Source organism: Ailuropoda melanoleuca, chromosome 1, assembly GCF_002007445.2.
Source record: "Ailuropoda melanoleuca isolate Jingjing chromosome 1, ASM200744v2, whole genome shotgun sequence".
Taxonomy (NCBI): domain Eukaryota; kingdom Metazoa; phylum Chordata; class Mammalia; order Carnivora; family Ursidae; genus Ailuropoda; species Ailuropoda melanoleuca.
Window position 1 is genome coordinate 40393717 of NC_048218.1, and position 27261 is coordinate 40420977.

General features: G+C 36.0%; 1 protein-coding gene across 1 annotated transcript in view; it reads left to right on the forward strand.

Annotated features, from left to right (window-relative positions):
- NSUN3 (NOP2/Sun RNA methyltransferase 3) overlaps positions 1-27261 on the forward strand; it is a 61671-nt gene that overhangs the window by 26779 nt on the left and 7631 nt on the right. The window contains exons 4-5 of the mRNA XM_002929315.4: positions 1796-1950; positions 2697-2818. Of these exons, the coding sequence (XP_002929361.1) occupies positions 1796-1950; positions 2697-2818 (277 nt within the window). The remainder of the gene's footprint in view (positions 1-1795; positions 1951-2696; positions 2819-27261) is intronic.

Consider the following 27261-nt stretch of genomic DNA (forward strand, 5'->3'; position numbering starts at 1 on the left):
TTTATAGTAAATACATATAAATATTTATAAACATATACACATATATTTAAATAAAGGGAAAACAAAATAACTGTTTCATTAGGGAGTGAACCATTTTGCTAGGTGTCTTCTGTACTGAGAAGCAGTATAGCATGTTGCTTAAGAGGTGCCTAAGGATAGGTAGGGCTCTGGAACTAAGATGTCTGGATTTTTAGCTCTGTGAACTTGGGCTCATGGTCTAAGTTTTCTCATCAGTAAAATATAAATAACAATAAAAGTATATGTCTCATAGGTTTGTGAGCATTAAATGTGTCCCTATTTGTAAAGTCTTAGAGCAATGCCTAGGACATAATAAGGACTCAAGAATTGTTAGTAATTATTATAAACATTTGTTATTACTGCTTTTGCAGTCCTATGCTAGGTATGTTATTAAAATACCACATTTAAACTTAACCAGTCTTTAAGGTAGCTGGTGTAGGGGAGATAAAGTTTCTCCTCTATCCTTTTAGGGTTTCTCATTGGTACTGACAAAACAGATTAGTAGAAGTAAAGCGTACAAATTTTATTTAATAAAATTTTACACGAACATGGGAGTTGCCCCAGGAAAATGGAAGATCCACAAAGTGGCCAATCGTAAGTGCTTATATACTAGGTTGAACATAGAGCGCCAGTTGTGGAAAGTAACTAAAATATGTGGAGGAGGAGACAGGAAGAATTTTTAACAAGGTCTGTTTGTACAGATTTCTTGGCCCTGACTCCCCATCTCTGGTGTTAAGAATCTTTCTTTCCTTCTAGTATAGAGAGTATTTTTCATATGGGATTTCATCTCCTTTGAGGAAGAAAAAGGAAGGTGAAAATGCCCTTCTCTGGTGATAAGAATATTTCTTTCCTTCTGGTATAGGGAGAGTATTTTTCATATGGGATTTCATCTCCTTTTAGGAAGAAAAAGGAAGGTAAAAATGCCCTTCCTGCATCTGCTATTATTCAAGTGCCTTTAACTCAAAATAATCAATATGCCAAAGTGCCATATTGTGGAGAGGCATGTTCTGAATCCTTTCACTAGGTACAATCCCCATTTTACACATAAGGAAATGGAGACTTTTTTTTATGAGATTATGAACATTTTTTAAAAATTTAAATTCAATTAACATATAGTGTATTACTAGTTTCAGAGGTGGAGTTCAGTAATTTCATCAGTTTTATGTAACACCCAGTACTCATCAGGTGCCCTCCTTAATGCCTACCACTTTTTACCCCATCCCCCTACCCCCCCCAAGCAACCCTCAGTTTGAGAAACTGAGACTCTTAAGGAGAGCTAAGTAACCTCCCCGGAGTCTGACAGTTCGTAATTTGAGCCCATGTTTTATCATAGAGCCAGTAACATTTTACATGTTTTTTTTCCATATGTCTCATACCTTCTTTTGTTTAAAATGAAAGTGTCTGTTCTGGAAGGAGCACGGGCGTGCCACACGCTCTCTCTCTTTCTCTCTATGTATATATATCAGTGTATCATTTACTCTTAAGAGCTTTAGGGGAGAACTGTATTTGAGGTATTGGTTGTATAGCATTTCTTTAGGAATTCATAATTTGAATGATTAAATGGTCAGCTTCTGACAGGCTGTGTAGGCAAGACTTGTGAATGTTTTGTGTGTGTGTATATTGCTGTTTTTAAAACCTAAGATAATCGTAATATTTACCTCTGTGCCCTATTTCTGCATAATTAATGATGAATTGATTTCTTTCTGAAATTTATTTGCTCAAAAGTGGAAATTTAACAATTCCATTGCATTCATTTTAAAACTTTTTAATCCTTTAGGTTATCTTCACTGTAATGAACACGATAGTCTGAGATTGAGGTGGCTGAGGCAGACATTAGAATCTTTCATCCCACAGCCTTTGGTAAACGTAATTAAAGTGTCTGAATTGGATGGCAGAGAAATGGGAGATGCCCAGCCTGAAATGTTTGACAAGGTACAGTTATTACATTGTGACAAACCGATGGGCTCCCAGTGATACCACTGTTACGTTGCTTTGTTGTTGTTTTCCATCTGCTTCCAGACATAGCCTGATACAATTTCTCAGTACTCTGGGAAATTTTGATAAAGTGAACAAGGAAGCAGTTTTCATTTGATGGTCAGCATGGTTCAAAGGAAGTGGTAACATTGGGATTGGGGATTATTGAATGTTTTTTATTTCCAGGTGCCTCAAAGATACTCAGGAAAGATCAGATATTATTTGGGTCAGTGCACAAACATGTACCCTATATTGCTTTAATTTGGTAACATTTCATATCAGAGTATGACAGTTGAGGAAAAAGAACATTTCAGCAAACCAAAATTGAAATATTAGTTCTCAAAAATAAATGCTGAGAATTCAGAAATATAGTAATATCTGTTTAAAACGAGTAACTTTTGTAAAAGTTTTTGCTGTAGTTGTCAAGAATATGAAACATGAGTAGACATTAGTGGACTTTTAGTCCTCCTGTTCCCCCTCCCCACCAAAAAACCAAACACTGAAAGTGCACAGGACATTTTCCTGTAAAGTATTAATGAAGGAATGTCATGAAGAATTTACCATAATATACTTTTGGTTTTAAAAGAAATGTCTTTATTTATTAGCTGTTTTTTTTTTCATGTTTTACAGAGCTTCTCTGTGTATTTTGCATCTGAAACTGTATTTTCAGTGCATGTTTGCATTATATATCCTTTTTTTTCTAGGTGTTAGTTGATGCTCCGTGTTCAAATGATCGAAGTTGGTTGTTCTCTTCTGATTCTCAGAAGGCAGCCTGTAGGATAAGCCAAAGGAGGAATTTGCCTGTTCTGCAGATAGAACTCTTAAGGTGAGGGCTATTAATACAAAAGTTATTCTTGTTTGTAATGTAATTTAAGTAGGCATGACGAATCATGGCACAGAGAATTCCCCAAATGGAGGGTTTCCTGTGTAGGTGTTGGTAATGATTCCTCCAAAGACTATCCAGAAAATTTTTAACCTCTTTCCTTTTTAGCTCTCATGCTATAAGACCCCACTGCCCCCTCCCCCACCCCCTCAGTGAAATGTAGTTTTGCTGTGCATTGTCTTTTAAAGGACACATATGATTTTACTGTGGTTTAAAGTTGTTTGCACATCAGGACAATCTCAAACCTAGGTTTCAGGACCCTATTCTTTCACCAGAACCTGAACAGCCCCCCATAATAGTAGCTTTAGACAAGGATTTTTTTTTTTTTTTTTTTTTTTTTTGGTAATGGATACATTGTTCTGGATGAGTCAGCCTCCTAGGAAGTTTTAGTTCATTCTTAGCACTTATCTCTTCCCGAAGAATTTTCCAGAAGCGTGTGATCACCAAGAGATACTTGGTTTTCTTCTGAACAGAGGCATTTTGGGACATTCTGTCCTGGTTTCAAAAGAGATTTCTACTTCTACCCTACTCCCGAGTAATTTCTGTTGTTCGATGCAGAACAAAAATTCTGTGGAATATTTAAAATATAATTTAATGATGTATTGTCACTTGTTAGCTCTTACATGTGGAATGAGAATGATTAAAAATTTTTTTGCACTTCTGACAATGTGGTTTACTTCCAACTTCTGATTGATACGCAATAATGAATACATGCCATTACCTAAGTATTACAGCCAACTAATATGTAGTCTTGTTCTTGTACCAGATTATGAAATTAGCTCTTATGGCTATTCTAGGTAGTACCTACCAGAGGGTTCTTCTAAACGTGACTCATCTGGCAGTTAAACTGTTTATGTGCTTCCAGTGTCAGCCTTTCATTTACTAAACCCTAAAATATTTTGAGAATTTTATACTACCTTTCCCCTTCTACCTCTTGGATTATTAGCTTTGGCATGTTGCATAGATCCTGCTATAAGACTTGTTTCTCACCTAAACTTTCTCGATCTGGCTTCTTAGTTAATTATTCCAGCTACTCTGGGCCTTGCTATTGTTATACCTTAGACCTCGTAACAGACAATAAGTTTTATGATGGCTTGTTGGCTTTGTGACATCTATTTTTTTTTTAAACTGTGATTAAGCAACAAGGCTTTCTGAGAATATAATTTTTCTTTCTCTCTTATGAAAAATCCTCCCTTCACTTCTTTTTCTTCCTGTTCATTACCCAGCTTTCTGTGTCCCATTTTGTCTCAATTCATTGTAACCTATTTTCTGTTCCCTTTATTCTTCCAAATTTATGTTTAAGTTACTAAAGATCCATTAAATTGACAAATATTTTTCAGTTTTAATTTTACTTGATCTCTTGATAGCATTTTTAAAATCTCATTTTCATTATAAAAAGCTCAAATAATAAGAATGAAGCAAAAGGCCCTTTTGGCCACGGACCCAACCAAATACCAGCTTTCTTTACTGAGTTAACTGTTGGACTTGTTTGGTGTGCACTCTTCCAGACTTTTTCTATAGCTGGTTTTACAATTATGTGTGATAGAGAAATACATTTAAAAATAACTGCTATCATTGTGTATATATTGTTTTTGAAACTTGCTTTTTTTGTACTCAGTTTTTCTTAGTTTTTTCCTTATAGACCTACTTTGTTCTCTTCAACTTTTATGAAATATTAAATAGGGTCATTCTATCATATTCTATTTAATCCTCTATTTTTGGGATACTTAACATTATTTCCTTTCTTTTTTCTTTTTTTTTTTTTTACTGTAACAAACCATCCTTTAATTTGTCTCATTGGACATGATACATTTTTCTTGATTAAATATCATGAAGTGGAATTGAGGATCAAACATTTTAGATGTATTGAATTGTACTCTAAAATAGTTATACCAGTTTATACTTTCTATTGCATTTGACTTTGTTGATTGCATGTTCCCTCTTTTTTTTTAATATTCATTTATTTTCGGGGGTGGGGCCTAGGAAGAGAGAGAGTCTTAAGCAGACTCTGCGCTGAGCACAGAGCCCCACACAGGGCTTGTTCTCATGACCCTGAGATCAGGACCTGAGCTGAAACCAAGAGTTGGAGACTTAACCAACTGTGCCACTCAGGTGCCCTGGCTTGTTCCCTCTTATAGTATTCTCTTCCCTTGATTTTTGTGGTCATATCCTTTCCTGGTTTTCTTTCTACTTATTTTCTTAATTTACCCTTAACCACCACATCCCATAATTTCTGGGTTTCCTTAGGCTGTTGATGTTGGCTCTCTTCTCTATTTATCTGATGGCTTCAACTGATATAAGATGCTGTCTCCCAAGTATGTGTCTAAGCTCAGATCTTTCTCCCTAGCCTCGGATCTATATATTCAGTTATCTATGACATGTCTCCATTTGGAAGCCCCTTGGACACATTAAACTCAATTTGTCAAGAGGGGAACTCATAATTTCTAAAGCTTTTCTGTCCCCCTCAAAATCAACAAAACAAAAAATCAGAAACCCCACTAATCTACCTTTTTTTCTCTTTTGTATCTCAGTAATTTCCATACCATCATACATTTGCCTAAGTCAGAAGTCCATGTCCAACCCCTCTTTCTCTTAGTCAATCCCTGAGATGTTTCAGTTTTACCTGTTACATATTTTTCAAGTCCATCTAATTCTATCCCTCCTGAATAGCCTAATCTGAGTCTGTCATCTGAATCATTACATCTGGCTCCTAACTGCCTTGCACATCTCCAGGTGTGAGCTTCACTCAGTCTTCACAGTAAAGCAAATCTGATCTGAAATGTAAATCTGATTATNTCTGAGTCTGTCATCTGAATCATTACATCTGGCTCCTAACTGCCTTGCACATCTCCAGGTGTGAGCTTCACTCAGTCTTCACAGTAAAGCAAATCTGATCTGAAATGTAAATCTGATTATGTCATTCTCCTTTTCAAAATCCTGCAGTGGTTCCCATTACCATTAAGATTTCAAATTCCTTAGTATGATATTCAAGTTGTCTTTGTTTGTTTGGGTTTTGTTTTGTTTTGTTTTGTTTTTTTAAAGATTTTTATTTATTTATTTGACAGAGACAGCGAGAGAGGGAACACAAGCAAGGGGAGTGTGAGAGGGAGAAGCAGGCTTCCCGCCTAGCAGGGAGCCCGATGCTGGGCTTGATCCCAGGACCGTGGGATCTTGACCTGAGCTGAAGGCAGATGCTTAATGGCTGAGCCACCCAGACACCCCTCAAGTTNTAATGGCTGAGCCACCCAGATACCCCTCAAGTTGTCTTTGGATATGGTTCCTTCTTACTTCATTTGCCTCATTGTCTCAGGACTTCTCTTGCTTTGTGTTCCACTGGAGCAGTTCTTCAAGCTCACCTTACAATGCCATTTCTGAGGCCAGGGCAGGTCCTGTTCCTTTTGGCTGAGAGTTCTTCTTACTCATCCTCCCCTTTCTTTGGCTAACTCTGGATTCTTTAGAAATTAGCTCTGACCTTTTCTTACTGAAGCCTCCTGACTCCCCAGGACTAGGATTGATATTCCCTTCATGTCCGTACTTTCATTTAAAAATATATTGTCAGTTTCTTTGCTTAACATTTGCCTCGTACTTATCTCTCTCTTCAGCAAGACTGTCATAAGCCCCATGGGAATGGGGGATAGTCTTACTGTTTTTATTGCTAATACGTAATTTGGTGTCTGGTATGTAGAAGGAGGTCAGCAAATAATTATTTAAAAACACTAAATTACAAGGGCTGAGTATTTAGAATTTAAATATGTAATTAAATGTATAGCAAAGTTAATCTGCCAAAAATGATATAATCACTATTGTGCTGCATAGTAATTAGGCATAAACATAAAGCATTTCCATAATTTATTTTGATAAGTATTACTTTTATATAACCAAAGCATGGTTTTAGTTTCAGTTTAGTTTTTTTTCCCTCCAATTAATACATTTCTTTTAACATCATTTAGCATTTCAATCATTGTCGTGAAGGTCACACATTATATAAACCTCGCATAGGCACCTACTTACCCTAACAACTAGGGCTCTTCCTTAGTGGCCACTCCTCTCTCCCATCATCTTATTCCCCGGAAGGAATGGTTTTAGCACTGCGTCATTTTAGTAGCATATTAAGGTGCAAAACTGACATCTCAATCACTACAGGTGTAGATTTTCATGTAATCAGATGGGGAAGACCATCACCCCAGCCATCTCCTATTCTTTTCCTTGAGCAACTACTCTCCATTTTCTGTCTCTGATGCTTGGTCTGTGTGAGAGATTTGGGAGCCACCTAAATAAAGTAGTTGAAACTTTGGATCCCGTGGCTGTGTGGTTATGATGATAATGGGGAAAGAGTGGAACACCCAAGCTGTAGGCATAGAGAATGGTTCTAATTCTCTGACATCTACAAGTCTGGGGGTTGAAAAGATGAAGGGAAAAATGATAATGCCAGCCACAATTTCTCTTTTAGCTCCTGTCCCTGACCCCAGAAAATGAAATATATGGTAATAGTAATTTTCTCATCAGGGATAACTCTATCACTCACTATACCACATACAAAGAAATTTCTTACTTTCTTTGAAATCTTTCTCACCTAGTTATTGCCTTACCTTCCTTTAACGAAAGGTAGTCCTTTTATTCCACAATAAGAAATAAAAGATTCAAATGCAAATAAAGGCAAGAAAGTAAATATAGTGATGTGTGAGTTTTAGTCAAAAGTATAAAGGATTGATAGTAGATCCTTATTTGCATTTGCAGAGAGCAATTAGAAAGCAAAAAAGCAAATATTGCCTAGCCTGATATTGTGGACAGAAGATGGCACTCAGAAGGGAGAAAAGGAGTGGAATGAATAATTGAGAGGCAAATAGGAAAACTTTTTTTACTGTTTTGTTGAAGACTAGTATTTGTATTTGTCAGCTGATGGATATGATACTCAAAGATACTTTATGCCCTCTGTGTCTGTATATTCATTTACCTCTCCAGAAGTTATTCATATTTATATTAATTAGGCAATCTGCATAATGTTCACAGTTTTAGCTTTTGAACACACAATACTGTACAACCAAATATTACTCTTACAGGTTTTTATGAATGTGATACCTAACTTAAAATTAATACTTTATTTATTTATTTATTATTATTAAAGAATTTATTTATTTGAGAGAGAGAGCACACGCAGAGCAGTACAGGGGCAGAGGGAGAGGGAGAGCAGACTCCCTGCTGAGTAGGGAGACTGATGCCAGGCTAGATCCCTGGACCCTGAGATCATGATGTGATTCAGAAGCAGAAGCTTAACCGACTGAGCCACGCAGGCATCCGAGTACTTTACTTAATAGAAGTTTCTTGATGTTACATTTTTTAAAAAAGAGTAATGTTAGTAGATATATAAGTCTTTTAAAAATTCTTTTAAAAATCAATGTATGTTTATAATCATGAAAATGGTAATCTAACCTGATTTTTCTTTTTAGCATGGGAAGCTTATTATAGGAAGACACAATGATGACAGGAGATAGATCCCAAAGCATATGTGAGTTCATTGTACACTTATTGAGGACTCTTCAGTTTATCCATACAGAAATGGAAAAATTAGAATCTTCTGTTTAATTTATGAAATATGAAGATAAAATTATATACAACTCTCTCACACATCTTCCCCAAAACCATTTCAGATAAGAATGTGGGACAACATTATAAAGAATATTTGAACATAAGCCAGTTCTATTAATGCAGTACCATTTGAAAGTATACCTTTATTATTTTTCAAAATAATTTCTGAGACCAGTCATGTTTGTTACATACTATGTANAAGCCAGTTCTATTAATGCAGTACCATTTGAAAGTATACCTTTATTATTTTTCAAAATAATTTCTGAGACCATGTCTGTTACATACTATGTCTGTACAGACTACATAATCAGATTCTCTTGCCTCATTTTTATTTAAATGTATTAGGAAAAACAGAGTGGGAGAATATGCTGAAAATAATATACACATAGTCTTTTTAGAAAGTGGCCATGGTGTTTGTGCAAAAGAAGTTTACATGATTTTTAGGTGGGAAAGCACAAATGGAAGAGTATGATTTATAACAAAAATATTGGTATGTTATTGCAGTAATGTATCATATCATCCATTTCCTCAGAGAAAATCAATCACATTTAAAATACTGACCCCTTCTGGTTTCCTTTTCTCACTAGCTGACAAATAAAATACAATTTGTGAACTCATTGAAAAAGGAAGCTTATATTATTCAGTAACATTTTGAAAATTTGTATAAATCATCCAGATAACTATCCTTAAAAAATGGTACTCTGACAGCAAGAATTGTGTTTTAAAAGAAACATTAAAAAAAAAAAAATCCTCAACAACTCCTCTGCATGCTCTTGAGGTGAGATAAAGGATACCTACTGACTATGGAGCGTAAGTCTTCATCATTCATCAACATAGTGACCAAAATATTGGTGTGTTCATGTTGGAAAAATAGTATTTAGACATATAGTCTATTAGAATGGAAGATTTCCACCACTGTTTCAGCTATGTATATAATTTCTTTTTAAAGGTCAACTAATTCAGTTAGCTTTGCATGCTATCATTAAATGCTTAGTCATATGTTTGGAATCCAGACAACAAAAGCAAACCACTATCAGTACAACTACTCTTGCTACTACTACTACTACTTTTCTTCCTCCTCTTTCTTCTTTCTTTCTTTAAGTTAAATGTCAGGAGTCAGAGTTCTCAATTAAAAATCTGTAATTTGGGCAATATACACACNAAAGCAAACCACTATCAGTACAACTACTCTTGCTACTACTACTACTACTTTTCTTCCTCCTCTTTCTTCTTTTTTTCTTTAAGTTAAATGTCAGGAGTCAGAGTTCTCAATTAAAAATCTGTAATTTGGGCAATATACACACTTCTTTTTAATAAGAGTGTACAGATCAAAATATTCCATATTAAATGAAATTGTAAAAGGTTGAGGAGACATCCATAGTTTGTAGCTATTTTATTTTCAACATTAAAAATATCCCAAGTGTAGATTGACAGTATAAAATACAATCTTGAAAATGAGATTTTATCAGCATTTATTAATTTATCCACTTTTATGAAGTATCTCGTTTGCATCAGAACTTTTCTAGGCAGTGCAGAAACTAAAATATATGCGGAATGCTCCTTGTTCTCAAGGTCCTCAGGGCAATTGTCGTAACATGGGGCAAGAACATGGTAACAGAATAGAGTACAGAGGTAGCAAGAGGAGGGACACCCAGCTTTGGGCAGGTTAAGGATGGAGTGTGGCTTTAACAAGTTATATTTTACAAAATAAGCAACAGATAAATATTTAAACTAAAGATATTTATTCTAATATTTTTTCCTAACATGGAAGTAATATAGTCTCATACAGCATTTGGAATATAAAAAGAAATATAAAGAAGAAAATAAGCCATCCATTGAAAGAAACTTATATTGACTTACTTCCTTTGACTGAGTATAGTAATAACAATAGTAGAAATCATAGTGATATATAATTTGGTATCTTTTTCTATTTAATTTATTGTGAACATGTTAATTATTAAATAGCATTTGAAAATATACTTTTGAAATGGCCACGTCATATTAAATCACTCCATTCATTTATTCAGGTAGCTAGGAGTATGAAAGACTTTCCTACGATAGCATCTCATTAATGAAAGAAATAGGTACAAAAACATCCTAGTGGAGAATAAAAACTTAGCCTTTTCAATGATCCAGGCAAGGGCTTGCTAACTCTTTGGGGAAGGAGTTAGCAGTTGGCCTGTGATCCATTTCTCTTTTGATTTCTAGGGAGGCAGTCCCAAGAAGGCAGGTGACCCAGTTAAACATGTTGATAACTTACCTCCTTGCTAAATAGACGAATGAATTTTGCTGAGAGAACTCTTTCTTATAACATGCTTTGAGCAGAATATCCCTGGTTAGGCTTGCCATGGTAAACACAACCTAGAATCTAGATTTATGAGGCACAGCTTCCTGGAGAATGTCATACAGGCTCTTCAACTCCCCAAGATATATTGGAGATGTGACATAACCTAAATGCTCCCCATTGTGTGAGGTGACCTGTGAACTTTGCTTAGAGAACTCATCTATTATCTGAGCTAGAAAACATTCTGAGCTATAAGCCAGGCTGAGGTAGCCATGTTGGGTGTCCCTGCCTCTTTTATGCCACTTGATTGCTTGTATACTTGAAATTATTAGTAAAGCTGGATAGTGGCTAAGCTCTCTGGCTCATGAGGATCTGATTTGACCGTCCAGTCCTTTGTTTTAGCTCACCCCTAAACTCCATCCAGGGGCGTCTGGTGAAACCTTTTATTCCAGTCCCACATCTAAATCTTGAAATTGAATCAACTAATCCAGACAGCTCTTAGACAGAAATTAAGAGCCCTTCCCCTTTATATCCTGTGCGTGGAAACATGATTTAAAAGGTGAAAGGGTAGGGCCTGTTGTGCCAGAGCTTAGGCAGTTCCAGGACTACAACAAAGTTTGTGATGTTCCATGAACAGTGATTTTTCCGTTTTGGCTCCACTCATTAGTAAAAATAATAACAATGGATGCTGTTGATTGACTATATTAGCTACTTCTCCTCTCCTTGTTTGCAGAGGCTCAAGTAAATAGGTGGAGGGTCTTGAATTGTTTCTTCCAGCAACATGCCTACCCCTGCCTCGTAGGTGGAGGAGGAAGAATCTCCTCCTTCATAGAAACAGGATGCAAGCATGGTGACAGTTCTCCCCTCACTGGGCATTCTTTCTGTTTATTGTATTCGAAGTATTTATTGAGTGCCTTTTATGTTTTGGGCACCGGTGGTAAAACAGGGCAGATTCAAATTTTGTTTGACTTGGCTGCTATTATTTTGTAAGTAATTAACCGTCCATCATTACTGATTTAGGAGTTTCATGATTTCTATCAACGTCCCTGAAACTGGCATGCTACCTTATTAGCTTGCAAGCAGGATAAATACCAGTCCCTTCACAGTTTTTGACTTTGTGGTACAAATGTTTTCTCCATATTGCGACTTGGTGGCTTACCTTTTACTCTTCTCAGTGTTTTTGTTTTTACAAAGAGGTTATTGTTTTTTAAATATAATTTATTTTATCTATATCTTCCTTTCAGATGAATGCTTTTCTTGTGTGTCCTGTTTAAGAAATCTTTCCATACCTTAGATAATCTCTTGTGTTATTTTCTGGAAGCTTTATTTTTTAACTTTCACATTTAGGTCTATAATACACCTCAGCTAATTTTTGTTTAGTAGTGTGAGGTAGGAATCTATTTTCTTTTCTTCCTTCTCATTTCCCTTCCTTTTTTTAACCTTGCATGTGGATACCTAATTGTCCCAACAGCTTTTTTTAAAATTTTTTTAAAGATGTATTTATGTTTAGAGAGAGAGAGAAAGCATGTGGGAACAGGGAAAGGGGCAGAGGACGAGGGAGAGAGAGAATCTCCAGCAGACTACCCGCTGAGCATGGAACCCCACATAGGGCTCAGACTCAGGACCCTGAGATCATGACCTGAGTTGAAATCAAGAGTCACACACTTAACCAACTGAACCACCCATGTGTCCCTCAAGAGCATTTATTGAAAATTTACCATTTACCAGTCCATTTACCAGTACTCTGTAGTGCTACTTCTGTCATAGATCAGATGTCCACATCAACATCAGTCTGATTTCTGTTTATTCAATTGCTTTGTTTACAGATCCTCCAGCTAGTGCTACACTAACTTAATTACCATAGCATTAATGTCATGATATGTAGGTGCAAATATTCCCTTTTTGTTTGTTTCATTTTGTTTTGTTAAGAGTATCTTGACTATTTTCGATTCCTTTGCATCTTTACATTTAGAATCAGCTTTTCAGGTTTCATAAAAAACTTGTAGGGATTTTGATTGGAATTACATTGAATCTATCAATTTAGGGAGTTTTGACATTTTCCTGCTATTTCACAATATTGATAAATTTTTTAAGTCTAAAAATTTGTAGATTCTTTTGGATATTTAAGAAAACCCCTCATAATTCTGTAATATCTAGAAATACGTAGGTAATTTTTTCTGGATTCTGTATGATATTTTTCCTAGAATTTTTTCATGTGTGTTCATAAGTGAAACTGGCCTATAATTTTTCATTTTTGAAATAGTCTTATTAGAGTTTGGAATTAAGATTATACTGGCTTCATAAAATGAATTGAGGAGTGGGTTCTCATTTATATTCTTTGAAACAGTGTATGGAAAATTGCAATTATTTTTTCCCCATGAATATTTGACAGAAGCTGCAGTTGAAGCCGTAATGGGCCTGGAGTACTATGGGAAAATTTTTGACTGGTGATTTAGTTGTTTCTTTAATGGTTACAGGTCTCTTTTTTTTTTTTTAAAGATTTTATTTATCTGTTTAACAGAGAGTGTGCGCACACTCAAGCAGGGAAGTGGCAGGCAGAGAGAGAGGGAGAAGCAGGTTCCCCACTGATGACGGAGCCTGATGTGGGGCTCGATCCCGGGACCCTGAGATCACGACTGGAACTGAAGGCAGACACTTAACCAACTTAACCACCCAGGCACCCCACAGTTACAGGACTCTTAACAGTTCTCTCTCTCTTTCTTTTTTTTTTTTTTAAAGATTTTATTTATTTATTTGACAGAGATAGAGAGAGCCAGTGAGAGACGGAACACAAGCAGGGGGAGTGGGAGAGGAAGAAGCAGGCTCATAGTGGGAGGAGCCTGACGTGGGGCTCGATCCCAGAATGCCGGGATCACACCCTGAGCTGAAGGCAGACGCCTAACCGCTGTGCCACCCAGGCACCCCCTCTCTCTCTTTCTCTCTCTCTTTTTTTAATCAGTTTAAGAGGGTTTTGTTTTTAAGTAATTTTCCCGTTTTATCCAAGTCTACAAACTTACTGACATAAAGTTGTATATAGTATCTCCTTATTATCTTTTTAGTGCTTGCAGGATTTATAAGGATGTCCTCTGTTTTATTTTTGTTAATCAGTCTTGCCTGAGGCTTGTCAAATTTCTGTGTGTTTCCAGGATGTAGTGTTTAACTTTGTTCATCTTTTTTATTGTAAGTTTGTTTCTTGTTTCCAAACATATGGGGACTTTTTCGGTTATCTTATTAGTTTTTAATTTTTTTGTGATCAGAGAACATATGCTAGCTATATCGGCCTGTTGTTTACCTCTAAAGAATTATTTAGGATAGTGGTTTTTAAACTTTGCTCTGTAAAGACATAGGGATTTTGTAGCATTGTTGTAGGAGCCATCCTGAGGGAAGGGAGAGGGATGACCAGGAGAGCCTTATAGTTCATCACAGCAGATCCAGCTAGAGATGTGATGGTTAAACTTGTAGGATGTCATTTGAAGAAAATTTGTTACTTAAAAAATAAATTAATAAAAAGTTTGAAAAAACTTTAAAAAATCATGTAAATCAGCAATAAGCAATCTCTCTTCATTTATAAGCACATTTGCTATGGGCCAAAATTAAGTCAATTCTGGTGGTTTTCTTAAAAGCTTTTTAGTTCTTTTCTTTATGTGAGTGAAGAGACAATATTTGATAGTAGATTAAAGACCCTATGTAAAAGGCAGGCCTAATGTAATCTATTGTCACTCTTCCTAATTTAAGCAACACAAATCTACATTCCTTATATTCAGTCTTAGTAGAGAGCATTTAATCCCTCGCCCCCCCTCCTATACCAGTCTTAATGAGGTAGTTAACTGTTGGTGGGAAAGATAATAAACATAAGATTTCAAAGTAGAAATGGATAATGAATATGTTAAAACTTGTCATTTATAATCTATTTTAGGTGTAGCTAGCATCATTTATCACTTGGCTCTACCATATATAAAAATACTATATAAAGAATATTCTTTCTTCAAGGTAAAAACTTACTGCAGGTGCAGAGAAGATAATTATCAGCATTGTTTTTGTTTCTTAGGCTGACAAAAGTATAGCTGCTGGGTATGGCATCTCTGAAAATAGCAAGTTCAGTCACGTTTCTTTATCTTGAATTTACAGAACTTCTTTGATAATAAACAGTTTGAAATCTAGAAATTTGATTACTTACTATGAGCATAGTGAAAGGTACCCTCAAGGCTTGTAAAATAATACTTTTTAAACTGATGATAGCACTGGGTAACTATCAACCTAGAAATATCTGTGTTTTTGGATTCTTATGGTCCTGAAATTTAATTTTGAATCTGCATTTATTTGATGGATTGTACATGAGCTTCAACTTTTCACCTTAATGTTTTCTTTGGTCATAGTACATAATAGTGGTATTTGCTTCCTTGCCCAGACTGCTGTTGAACAGCAGAAATAGTAAACTGATACAAACAGAGGGAAATGATTAAAAAAAAAAAAAAAAAAAAGGGCCATGGAAAAATGAAAGAAATAGGAACTGTTGAAAAGTAACAAAAATAGAAAAATTTGAAATGAATACTAGAAGCCAATAGTGTAACATGGAAAAAAAAAATACGGAATGGTAAGGAAAAATGAATGGAGCAGAAAACCCTGAAATACTTAGAGAAAAAAAAAAAAGACAATGTAGAGGAATTAAATATTTAGGATTGGGGGGAGACAAAAAAGGAACAACTTAGACATATAAGTTTTGTGAGCTCATAACAATTGGCTAAAGTTGTGGTTTGATCATTTGTTAAATTATCTTGTAGTAATTAAAATATTTCTATTGGTACATCAAATTAGGCATATATATATGTGTATATATGTGTGTATATATATACATATTTTAAAGACTACATTTATTTTCTTCCTTTTAAATCAGATTGCCTGCCTTCCACACTACTTTCTCTTTTAGATTTCCCTTATGTTACCAGAAAGACAGTGTCAGGGATAACCTTCATTTTTAAATATGTCTTAATGGCATTTTTGGTGCCTAAAAGGGTTCTGGTGCCAATTCCAATGTGGTGGTACACCACCAAGTAGTTCTCCGTGATACCAGCTGGGTGTCCTATGTTGACCTCAGTTCTTGACACTCTCTACCTGGAGTGTCACATCCCACAGGTTAAGAGTTAAGTCCTGCAAGACTGCCCTCACTATACTTCAGAAGCCAATTTTAAGTCCATGTTTGTCACCTTGCTTCTAACCATTGGCTCTAAACTTGTTGGTTTTGACTTGCTAGAGTAGCTCACAGAACTCAGAGAAACATTTACTTGCATTTACCAATTCTATTAAAGAATATGATAAAGGATACAGATGAATATCCAGGTGGAAAAAATGCAAGGTATATGGGAAAGAGCACAGAGCCTCCATGCACTCTGTGGGCATGTCGCTCTCTCCCAGCTTCAACACGTGTTCACCAACCCAGAAGCGCTCTGACTTATCCTTCTGGGTTTTTATGGCAGCTTTATTATATATAGCCATGCTTGATTAAATTGTTGGCTATTGGCAATTTTTAAATCTTCAGCTGCTCATGCCTCCCTAGAGATTTGGAAGGTGAGACTGAAAGTTCTAACCTTCTGGTCACATGTTGGTTCCTCTGGAAACCAGTGTCCACCTTTAGTTGGTGTTCAAAAGTCCACCTCATTCGTGTAACAAAAGATACCTTTGTTACTCTCAGCTCTTAGGAAATTTCAAAGCTTTTGGAGCCCTGTGCTAGAAAAAGGAATGAAGACCAAATATATATGATATATTTTATTATAAATCACAAGATCACAGTACCACATAGCTCAGTTTTAAAGTAGTGACCATGGTTTTCCCTGAGGAATGCCAAGTTCACCTACTAAAAGTTAAACCAAACTATTCCACTCAATCAGAATTGAGACCACAATTGTTATGTAGTAACCTTCATTAACAGATTATTTTACTTTCTTTAGGAGTTTATCTACAACCCTTTTAGCAAGGGAAAAAAACCTTTATCATATTTATAAATTACTTGTTGGCAAAAACTTTAGTATTTTTTTCCAGATAAAGTCTCTGCCTCTAACATTTCTGTCTGTTCTATAATATGAGAGTTGTAGGTTGCTTGAGCTGCTCGCTATTCAGAATTTTTTAAAAAATTTTATTTATTTATTTTAGAGAGAGAAAACATGAATGGGGGAGGAGGAGAGGGAGAGAGAGAATCTCAAGTGGAATCCCCACTGAGTGGGGAGCCCGATGTGAGGCTGTGTCCCATGACCTTGAGATCATGACCTGAGCCAAAACCAAGAGTTGGAGACTTAACTGACTGAGCCACCCGGCTATTCAGAATTTTTGAGTGTTAGTTGCAATGAAATATGTTTCTTTTGTTTTACACTGAAAAGTTCTCTGCTTGACCTACCTTTTAATTAAGGTAGCATTCATTCACTCTTTAATAAATATACTTTGAGAACATAGCTTCTAGTTGTGCTGTATATAAACAAGGCAAAATGAATGTAATATAAACCATGTTTTCAAGGAGCTGAAAATTTATTGCTTGGGAAAAACAAGAGGAAGGAATTCCATGGGAAGTCAGTGAAAATTTTGGAGATTATATGAACTTCGAAGTAGGTCTAGAAGGATGAGTGAAAATTTGATCAAAAGGAAACTGGAAAATAATTATGTAAGCACTGGAACTTGCTAAACATCTAGAAAGATGAGGCAAAGAATGAATTTTAACTCCTTGGTTTGAGAGTTAATTACACACATTTTCTCATTCTACAAGGAGTAGAGGTATTACTGACTGACAGGGTTTAGTCAGAGAAGAATCTCTGTAAGTGATGTAAAGGATCTTATAGGAATTAGATCTTACTGAATCATGGGAGCTGGTTTAAAAATCTATAAAAGTTGTATATAATTGTGCCCCTACTTCTGGTGTGGGACCTGAAGTTAGCCAGGGCTAGTAACCAGGTCACAAAGTGGAGGAGAACAAAGACAAGCTACAACCCAGAAGGACAGGAACCACGTCTTTCTATCACCAGAACCTGTATAGGTCTCCTATGACCTCTAAGCATCAGATCTCAATGATGTGGGTGGTCTGCAGAACAGCTGGTGCATTTCATTATGGAGCTACATAGGAACATGGTCTAGAATTCAGAGAAGCTGAAGGAAGATCCCATGATTGCTGGAGGAGCTACCCCCCATCCCACCTAAAAGTTGAACCACTGGATCTGTAATGATGTGTGTGTACACTAGGCCATATGTGTGTTTCGGGGAATTTTGATAGTTACAAAGACATTTGTAACCCACAGCCTATCAAAATATAGAACATTTCTATCACCCGAGAAGGATTCCTGGTGCTTCCTTAGAATCCATTTGCTCCTCTCACCAAAGGCAACCACTGTTCTGACTTTTCTTACTATAGATTAGCTTTGCCCGTTCTCAAACTATGAAAATGTAATCAAACAACACATATTCTTTTTTATCTGGAATTTTTCTCAGTATAACGTTTTTGAAATTTATTCATATTGTGTATATCAGAAGTTTGTTCCATTTTGTTGAATGAGGTGTGAAAGAAACATCTTTAGTTTGGGACTAAATCCCACTATCTGGATAAGAACGTTACTTAGAAGTGCTTGAGCAAGGCTTGAGGCCACTGTCTTATCTCTGTAAGAGCTGCCTCTTCAGGGATACCTTTTTATCACTGCTTTACTTTGGGGCACAGAATCTGTTCACTTTTTCAACCCTAACAAGGCCCAAATTATTGAATTCTTTGTTGACTTAGATTATAATCCACAGGCAGAGCCTTCTTTAGCAGAGCTGTATTCCTTCCATCTCTTCTTCCAAATCCTAGGATCTTTGCTGATCCTTCTCTCATTAACATGCACTAACATTTTGAGATTTTCTTCTAGTCAGTCACCTTAGAGTTATATAAGCTTTGTTTAGCATGTGGTCTATCTTCCAAGATACCATAAACAATGATTTTATTTAATGTTATCCCATGGCATAATAAGGGTTACTGGCTATATTAATCTGGGTTCTCCAGAGAAGCATAGAATGTGTGTATATATACAGAAAGAGGGATTTTTTAAAGCAACTGGGTCATGATTTTGGAGGCTGGCAAATTCAAATTCTATAGGATGAGTGAGCACACTGGAGATCCAGAGAAGTTTTGATGTTGTGGTTCAAGTCTGAATAATACCAGTTGGTAGAATTCCTGTTCAAGGGAGGTCAGTTTCTGTTCTGTTCAAGCCTCACTGACTGGATGAGACCCAAACATATTATGGAGCGCATTCTGCTTTACTCAAAGTTCACTGATGTAAATTTAATTTTATCCAAAAATACCACCACAGAGACATCCAGAATACTGTTTGACCAAATATCTAGGCACAATGGCCCAGTCAAGTTGACACATAAAATTAATAGTCACTGGCTTTCTAGCCAGTAGTTATTTGTTTGAATATTCCTTCTATTGCTTGCTTCCTAAGCCAGTTCTACATTTTAGATGCTGCTAAAGCAAGTCCACATTTGGTGCCAAATTCAGAGTAAGTGAAAATAATTTTTCTTTTAATATAACAGAAAGAAATAGACTCAAAATAATAGTGTCTTAAGTAAAAGCCTGACTAGGTTTCTCAGGGTTGTTCTGGCAATCAGCTCCACAATCGTCAGGAATCCAGGCCACAGCTTTCTTCTACCTCATGATCCACTGTGGCTATTCCAGCTCTTGCTGTTTAACCTGCATTGCAGCAGTAGGAAGGAACAAAAGAACATACCTCATATTACTTCTACTCACATCTCATGGGTTAGACTTAGTCATATGACTACCTTTAGTGAAAGGCAGTTTGCAAAATTAGCCTTAGCTATACCCAATTAAAAACTGCATTACTACAGAAGGAAGTGAGAACTGGTATTGAGGAACAATTAGAAGTGTTTGCCACAAGTTGGAAATCCCTTGATCAGATAACATTGGAGGATGCAAAAAAGATTTACAAGAAAATCCTTTAGCAAGAAAACCAATTTGAAAAATTTTACAATAGTCAAGAATTAGATGACAAAGTCCTTAATGAAGTAAATGATAGGGAAATAGGGACATGTGGTTAGATTTGCAAGATAATTTCAATGGAGAATTAATAGAACTTGGTGATTGATTGGCTCTGGAGTGGGAAGGAAAAGAAAATGTCAAGGATAACACCTTGGTTAACAGCATGAGCTGTAGAGCTCTATTGTCTGGATTTGATTCTTGGTTTGGATATTTACTGAGTGGCCTTGTAGCAGTTGCTTAACTCTCTTGCCTTGGTTTTCTCATCTGCAAAGTGGGAATAATAATGTCTAGAAATATAATTGAAAGATTGAATGAGATAACATGTAAAACACCCAACTTTAGGAAAAAAAATAAATAAACAGGGCACCTGGGTGGCTCAGTCGGTTAAGCATCTGCCTTCGGCTCAGGTCATGATCTCAGGGTCCTGGGATCGAGCCCTGCGTCGGACTCCCTGCTCACAGGGAAACTGCTTCTCCTTCTCCTCCCTGCTCATGCTGTCTCCCTCTCTCTCCTTTTCAAATAAATAAAATCTTAAAAAAATAAAAAAAGGAAAAAAGAAAAAAAAAACAAGGAGGGGCACCTGGCTGGCTCAGTTGGTAGAGTATAGGACTCTTGATCTCAGAGTAGGTTTGAGTTCCACCCTGGGTGGAGAGATTATTTAAAATCTTAAAATCTTAAAATCTTAAAAAAAAAGAAAAGAAAAGGATAAAACTCTCCGGAAGAGTGATGTTTAATGGACAGGAAGAAGAGGAAAGGTGGTTAAGGAGGCTAAAAGGGAACTTCAGAGAAGGAGGTGTGAACAAAGGAAGAGTAGCGTCCAGGAAGCCACGGGGTGGGAGAATGTTTCTCGAGGTTGAGGGTGAATGACAGAATCAAATAATATAGTTAGATGAAGGCTGAAAATGAACCTTTTAGGCTGGTTTTGTACTCATTTTATCAACAAGCTTCTGAGGAAACATATTCAAAGTTAATGGAAACTAAATTTCGTTAAGGAATTTGGAATAATTACTGAATTACTCCAAGTTATTTGGAATTTTAATGGAGGCTCTCAGAGGTTCTAACAGTCAAGTGTAGTTTGTTAAAATTCTTTAAAACTATGATTTAGATGTCAGTCTGTAATTAAGTGGTTCAGATTATGTCTCAGCCTGAGGTATTCGCTTTCATTTACCTCATCATACATTCTGTGCTATATCACCTGAATACGTGAAGATTGTATGTTCTATAAAAGGAGCCAGGTAGCCAAGATTCTCGGATTATAGCGTCCCGAGACCTATTAAGACCCGTTAATTCTTAGTGTCCTGAAACCCTAAGACCAATTAATTCTTATTTTCTTTATGTTAAAGGTCCTGGAAATATATAGTTACTCCTTACCTTCAGTGAATATTTGGGACAGTTAGGATGATAAAATGTACGCATGTGTCATCCTCTGTTTTATTGCCCTAGATTCCATACTTATATTAGCAGTGGTAACATTTGCTTCAGGGTATGTAGCAGTGGTAAAGCTTGCAGTCCTCTTCCTGGTATTAGATTAGGGTGGCAGTCTTTGTGCTGCATTAATTAGCTGTGCAACTTTGAGTAAGTCGCTGAGTCTTTGTGACCCTCCATTTGATAAATTGGGTCAGACTATTTACCCTGTGCACCTCATAAGGTTTTATTAAGACTCCATGTGTGAGGTGCTTTTTAGATTAAGTACTAAATAAACATAAGGTAACATGACTAATTAGATTGCTTGTCCTTCACTTGGCTAATATAGGCATTGCATCTCATTTGATTCCTGGACCAAATCCATATTCCCATTGATTTAGGAATCTTCTGTTTTATTCAAAAGAAAAAGTAAAAATTTCTTCCTGGAGGAACATGTGCTGTGTGTGCCGTGTCCTCTGGAAGCATTTAACCTTTTCAGTTTGGGATTTAGTTTGTCATTTGAGTAGTAATACAATACAAAGACTGCCAGTAGTTTTCATACATCTTTCACATTAATTATATAAATGTTCTTCTTTTCTATGTAAGTTGAAAGTAACTTTATAAAGTAGCCTTTATAAAATCTCTGAAATACTAATTGAATATTAAACGATTACAGGGGACCAATTGCAGGATTGATGCTCTTATGCCCATTTTAAATTTTTAAAGTTACTGTAGTCTTACTTGGTTTTTAAAAAAATGTTTAATACTAGAGTTTCTAAGATGAAGGGAACAAGGTTGAGAATATTGTGTCAATAAAGGAATCCTTAAGTCTATTTCACTTGATTGCTTCCCCATATTTACATCTGGAGAAAAGGTAGCTATTGCCTTAATACTTTAATGTTGATAGAAGGGACTTGAGGAAAGATGGAGAATAAATATATTAATCACATTAATGTTTAGCTGTAATCTTAATTTTTCAAAAGTATAGACATCTATGATTGCTTTACTTCTCCGCCAGAAGTTGTTGTAGGCAGGACAGTGACTATAACTTCAAACATGTTTCAAGGAAGACATAAAAAGATGTTGTTTATCTCCTTCCTGATAGTAAATCATGAGGGAAGTGAAGGGGGAAAGAATCACTTTCTGTTTTGGTCAAAAGATGGCACTATTGCTGTGCTGATTGTTTTCTTCTGCAGTTTGGTTCAATCTTTTTAAATGCAGAAAACAGTTAAATTTAGTGATCTAATTAACACTGACCCTCCTAACAGAATGCCAAATTTCTAATCAAGGACCAAAAGAATAGACCAGAAAAATGGGATTTATATTTTAAAAATGTGTTAGGTTGTTTTAATAGCTGTTTTAATAACATTTTCTGAGATTCAAGGATTAACCTTAGGAACAACAGGACGCCCTGCAACATGTTTTCAATTTTGGTTAAGTTTGAAATACCTTTACTTTAGAACCTTGATAGCTGCCAGGGTTCCAAGATGTTTTAGTTTGTTTTCTGTTTTGGGTTTTTTTTTTCCCCTTTTCTTTTTTTAGTTTTTTAAGGTCATTGAACTTGTTTTCATTAAGGTAATAATACCTTTTTTTTCTTCAAGGCATTAAGGCCAGATAATCATTTTTTTTTTCCCCTCGACCATTATACTTTACTTCTTGATAGTTGGAAAACTGTGGACCAGGCTGGAAATGTAAAGGTGGTCTCCCTTCTTGTGCTGGGAATGCCAGCATCTACTCTCATTATTTCTAAGCCAGTACCTTAAATGGCTCCGAGGGCTTAATTCTCTGTTTTTCTTTGAGCAGGTCTTTCAAGGGTGGAGAAATTCAGGGAAAAGCCCTGAACAAAATGACAAAATACACTCCTGAAAAAAAGGGCTTTATTATTGATTGTACAAAGTGTTCTTTAAAAAATACAAAATAAATAAATAAACAAAATTAAAAATACAAACATACAAATCAAAACACTTTTTGGGGGGAAGTAGGAATCCTTGGTATATTGAGAGAACACAAAACAATCCAGATTTTTGCTTACTCTGGATTGGAATAGGAAAACACTGATGAATTCCTGCATATAGACTGCAGATTTACCTAGCTGGTGCTTTTTAAAGTTAAGATTTAGGGGCGCCTGGGTAGCGCAGTTGTTAAGCTTCTGCCTTCGTCTCACAGCGTGATCCCAGCGTTATGGGATCAAGCCCCACATGAGGCTCCTCCCCTGGGAGCTTGCTTCCTCCTCTCCCACTCCCCCTGATTGTGTTCCCTCTCTCGCTGGCTGTCTCTCTATCGAATAAATAAATAAAATCTTTAAAAAAAATAAAATAAAATAAAAGTAATTAAATTAGGCTTTTATCAGTTAACTATGTGGCTAGTTTAATCATGTAAATATAAGACAATATATTTTATGTAACTTTGCATTGTAACTCATTTGAATCTAAAATACCAGCCCAAAATCTTATTCAAAATGTTTGAGGCTAGATATGTTTCAGAATTCTGATTTTTTTGGACTTTAAAAAGGTAATGAAGTATAGCTATTTGGTATAATACATCACCCCCTTCCCCCAGTACGGTCTGAGGCAGCACCCTGTCATCAAACATTAATGTGTTTTCAACAAAACCTCTGAATAGTTATATCACATGGGCTAAGTCTTGACCATAAATAGCCTCACATCAGTTTAGGTCAGATTTTGAGGGCAAATGCGTCTGCCACAAACTTAAGGAAAAAAAACTGTAGGTTGCAGAGCTTTTGGATTTCACAAAAGCATGTAAGTGGTAGTAGACCTGAAGTATCATTCAGATCTACTCTGTGAACTGCCAGAAATCAACCAAGGTTTTCTGTTTGTAAATGGGAAAATTTAATTTAACATTTTATTCTATTTAATGATTTCTTTTTTTAGAATATGTATTGTTTTTAGCTGCTTCATTAATAGGTGGCTCAAGCACAAAATGCATGTCAGCCTATTTCATAATATGCTGAAAGACAACCAAAGATTTGGAGAAATTTGTATAGCCAATACCTGCCGTAAAGCAACAGGCTATCTAGCGTTAAGTTCTGTGGCAAAGAAAGTCATCATTCTTTTTCTATTAGGGATACTTGAGGTAAAACCATTTCCTACTTTATTTTATGCTGCACTATTAATCAACACCAGCTTTATTTCCTACAGCAGTGTTGTGAGATAGAATCCTGTTTCAAATTTAAAGTAGGGTTAAGCCTGATCATGACTTAGGTAGGGTTTCGGAGGGGAATATATGTTTCAGTTAATGATAGAGGTATTGTATGATGTGGTAAATCTGCTTCCTTTGGAAGTACTTCCCCTGGTTCTGCATTATAGTTAGCCATTGTGTATTCAATAATATATAAAACAGAAAATAATGTCTACTAGTTTCTATTTCAATTAAAGTATTAGGTTAGCCTTCCACCTAATCTGATCAAAGTAATACTTTTGCTCTATCTGTTGTAGTTAGTTGTGACATCTTTTTCTGACTTCTGCTGGCAGTATGATTAGAAAGCTCTGCTGACCATCTCTCTCACATCTGTTATAATTCAATGGGAAATAATGCCAGTCTTAATACAACTTGGTTTGTTGTAATTTCATGTAGTATAGTTAGTGTTATAGCGTAGGTGAAAAATATCCTATTACTCAGGTTCTTGTTAAACTATGAAATTTATGGCCATCGAGAAGCCAAGGGGCCACAGCTCATTTGGAGAAATTTAGCAGAGGATACCATTATGCCAAAATGGATGTTGCTTGGTTGTTTAGTTTTCTTTCCTATTATTTAAAAAAAAAAAAAAAAAAGGATTTTGCATGGTATAGAAATTTACATAAGTATAGAGAGAACCCTTTTTGCCTTCCAACACGTCTTATTTTTCTTCTCTAGTCCTGACTTACATTTTTATATGGTTGTGACCACAACTTTGCCACTTTACTTGTATTATTCAAGTCTCTATGACTTCTAAATGTTTTTTTTCCCTCTCCAGAATTTTAAATTTCTTACTGGGTTTGTTAAGACCTACTAAGCAGTATCTTTCTTCTATTCTGATTGTAATCATTTCTGTCCTGAAGCATCACACCCTTCTCACACTCTCCTGTCTAACTGTTCTAAGAATATATATATATAGTCTTCTTATGATTTGGATGAAATAATAATTACTTGGTTCTTAGGGGCTGTTTCAAAGTATGCCTAAATTGTGGAAGCAGATGATTTATCTTAGACTCTACTGCAGTAGGCAAAGTAGTATATATTTGCATACTTATATTTTAGAAATGTGTTAATTTTCACTTAGCATATTATATATATATATATTTTTTAAAGATTTTATTTATTTATTTGACAGAGACAGAGACAGCCAGCGAGAGAGGGAACACAAGCAGGGGGAGTGGGAGAGGAAGAAGCAGGCTCCCAGCAGAGGAGCCCGATATGGGGCTCGATCCCAGAACCCTGGGATCACGCCCTGAGCCGAAGGCAGACGCCTAACAACTGAGCCACCCAGGCGCCCCTTCACTTAGTATATTATAAAACACATACTAAATTATCTTTTAATTTATTGGGATGCCAATACCAGAAGTATTGGTTTTTAAATCATTGAACTAATCTATAGAGTTGTTAAATACTCTAGCCTTAACTAAAATTAAGTATCTATTGCTATTTATGTGTCAAAAGTGAAGAAACTATTATATGTATTGATAAATGCTAATTATAAAGATATCTTTGTACTTTCTAATAATTCTCAGCTAGTTGAACCCTGGGAGTGAATTTTCTTCACATGCCTATTTTCCTTGATCTGTGAATACAAAGTTATGGTATTTTTGAAATCTATAACTACTACAAGCAAAAGGACAAAAAATGGTGTTTAAACAACAGTCATCAGCAGCCAAACAACAGCCATTTGACAGGAATCCCTAACATTTTGCACTAGGGTGTTGAGATTAACCCAGTTTGTAAAAAAGCGTTTGTGTTGCCATACACAATTTTCTTGTTCAGAAATTAATGTGACCAGTTAAGTTATACCAACCTAATTTTAGAAACATAAATTATGAATGTTGGAATGAAAACAAACCAGGAGAATTAGCCAACATTGTAGAAATTAATTTAAATTTCCATCAAGCCAGGAACGTATTTTTTGTGAATGATGAGGCTTCTGTGTACTTTTGTGTAAATGTAATAAGAAAGAATTGTACTTATTTGATTATTGGCTTTGCTAATTGTGGCAGTAGGAGCAAAATAAGTCCTTTTAGAGGGGATTTAAAAAAGCTGTATTCAAACTGCGTACATCCCCTACACAGTAATCTAAGTTTTCTAAAGGAAATCTTATCCCATTGCTATAGTTAGAAAATGATCCAAAATGAGTATAAACTTAACAATTTCAGTAAATCTTCTGATGCCTTAGTATGTTAGCTGTAAAAAAAAAAAAAAAAAAGAAAGCCATCACCAGGTGTGTATTAATTTCTTACTGCTGCTATAACAAATTACAACAAAGTTAGTGGCTTAAAGTAGCACAAGGTTATTACACTTCTGGAAGTTCTAAGTTCAAAACCAAGGCCCTGGCCGAGCTGCAGTTCCTTCCGGATGCTCTAGGTGAGTACTATAGACTGGATGTTTGTATCCTCCCAAAATTTATATGTAAAAATCCTAATTGTAAAGGTGATGGTTTTAGATGGTAGGCCTTTGGAGGGTGATTAGATTATGAGGGTGGAGTCCTTATGAATGGGATCAGTGCCCTTATAAAAGAGACCCGAGAGAGCACCCTCACCCCTTCTGCCGTGTGAGGACCCAAGGGCCATCAGTGAGCCAGGAAGCAGGTCCTCACCAGACAGGAAACCTGCTGGTACCTTGATCTTGGACTTTCCAGCCTTCAGACCTGTGAGAAATAAATGTTTATTATTTAAGCCACCCAGTCTATGGTATTTTTGTTATAGCAGCCCAAAGGGACTACGGTGAAGAATTGTTTCCTTACCTTTACTGGTTTCCAGAACCTGCTTACATTCCTTGGCTTTGGTCTTTGGCCAGCAATCCTGTCACTCCCGCCTTAGCTTCAGTCATCACCTCTTTCTCTGCTCTCCTGCTTCCCTTTTCGATGTGTAAGGATCTTTGGGATTACATTGAGCAAAC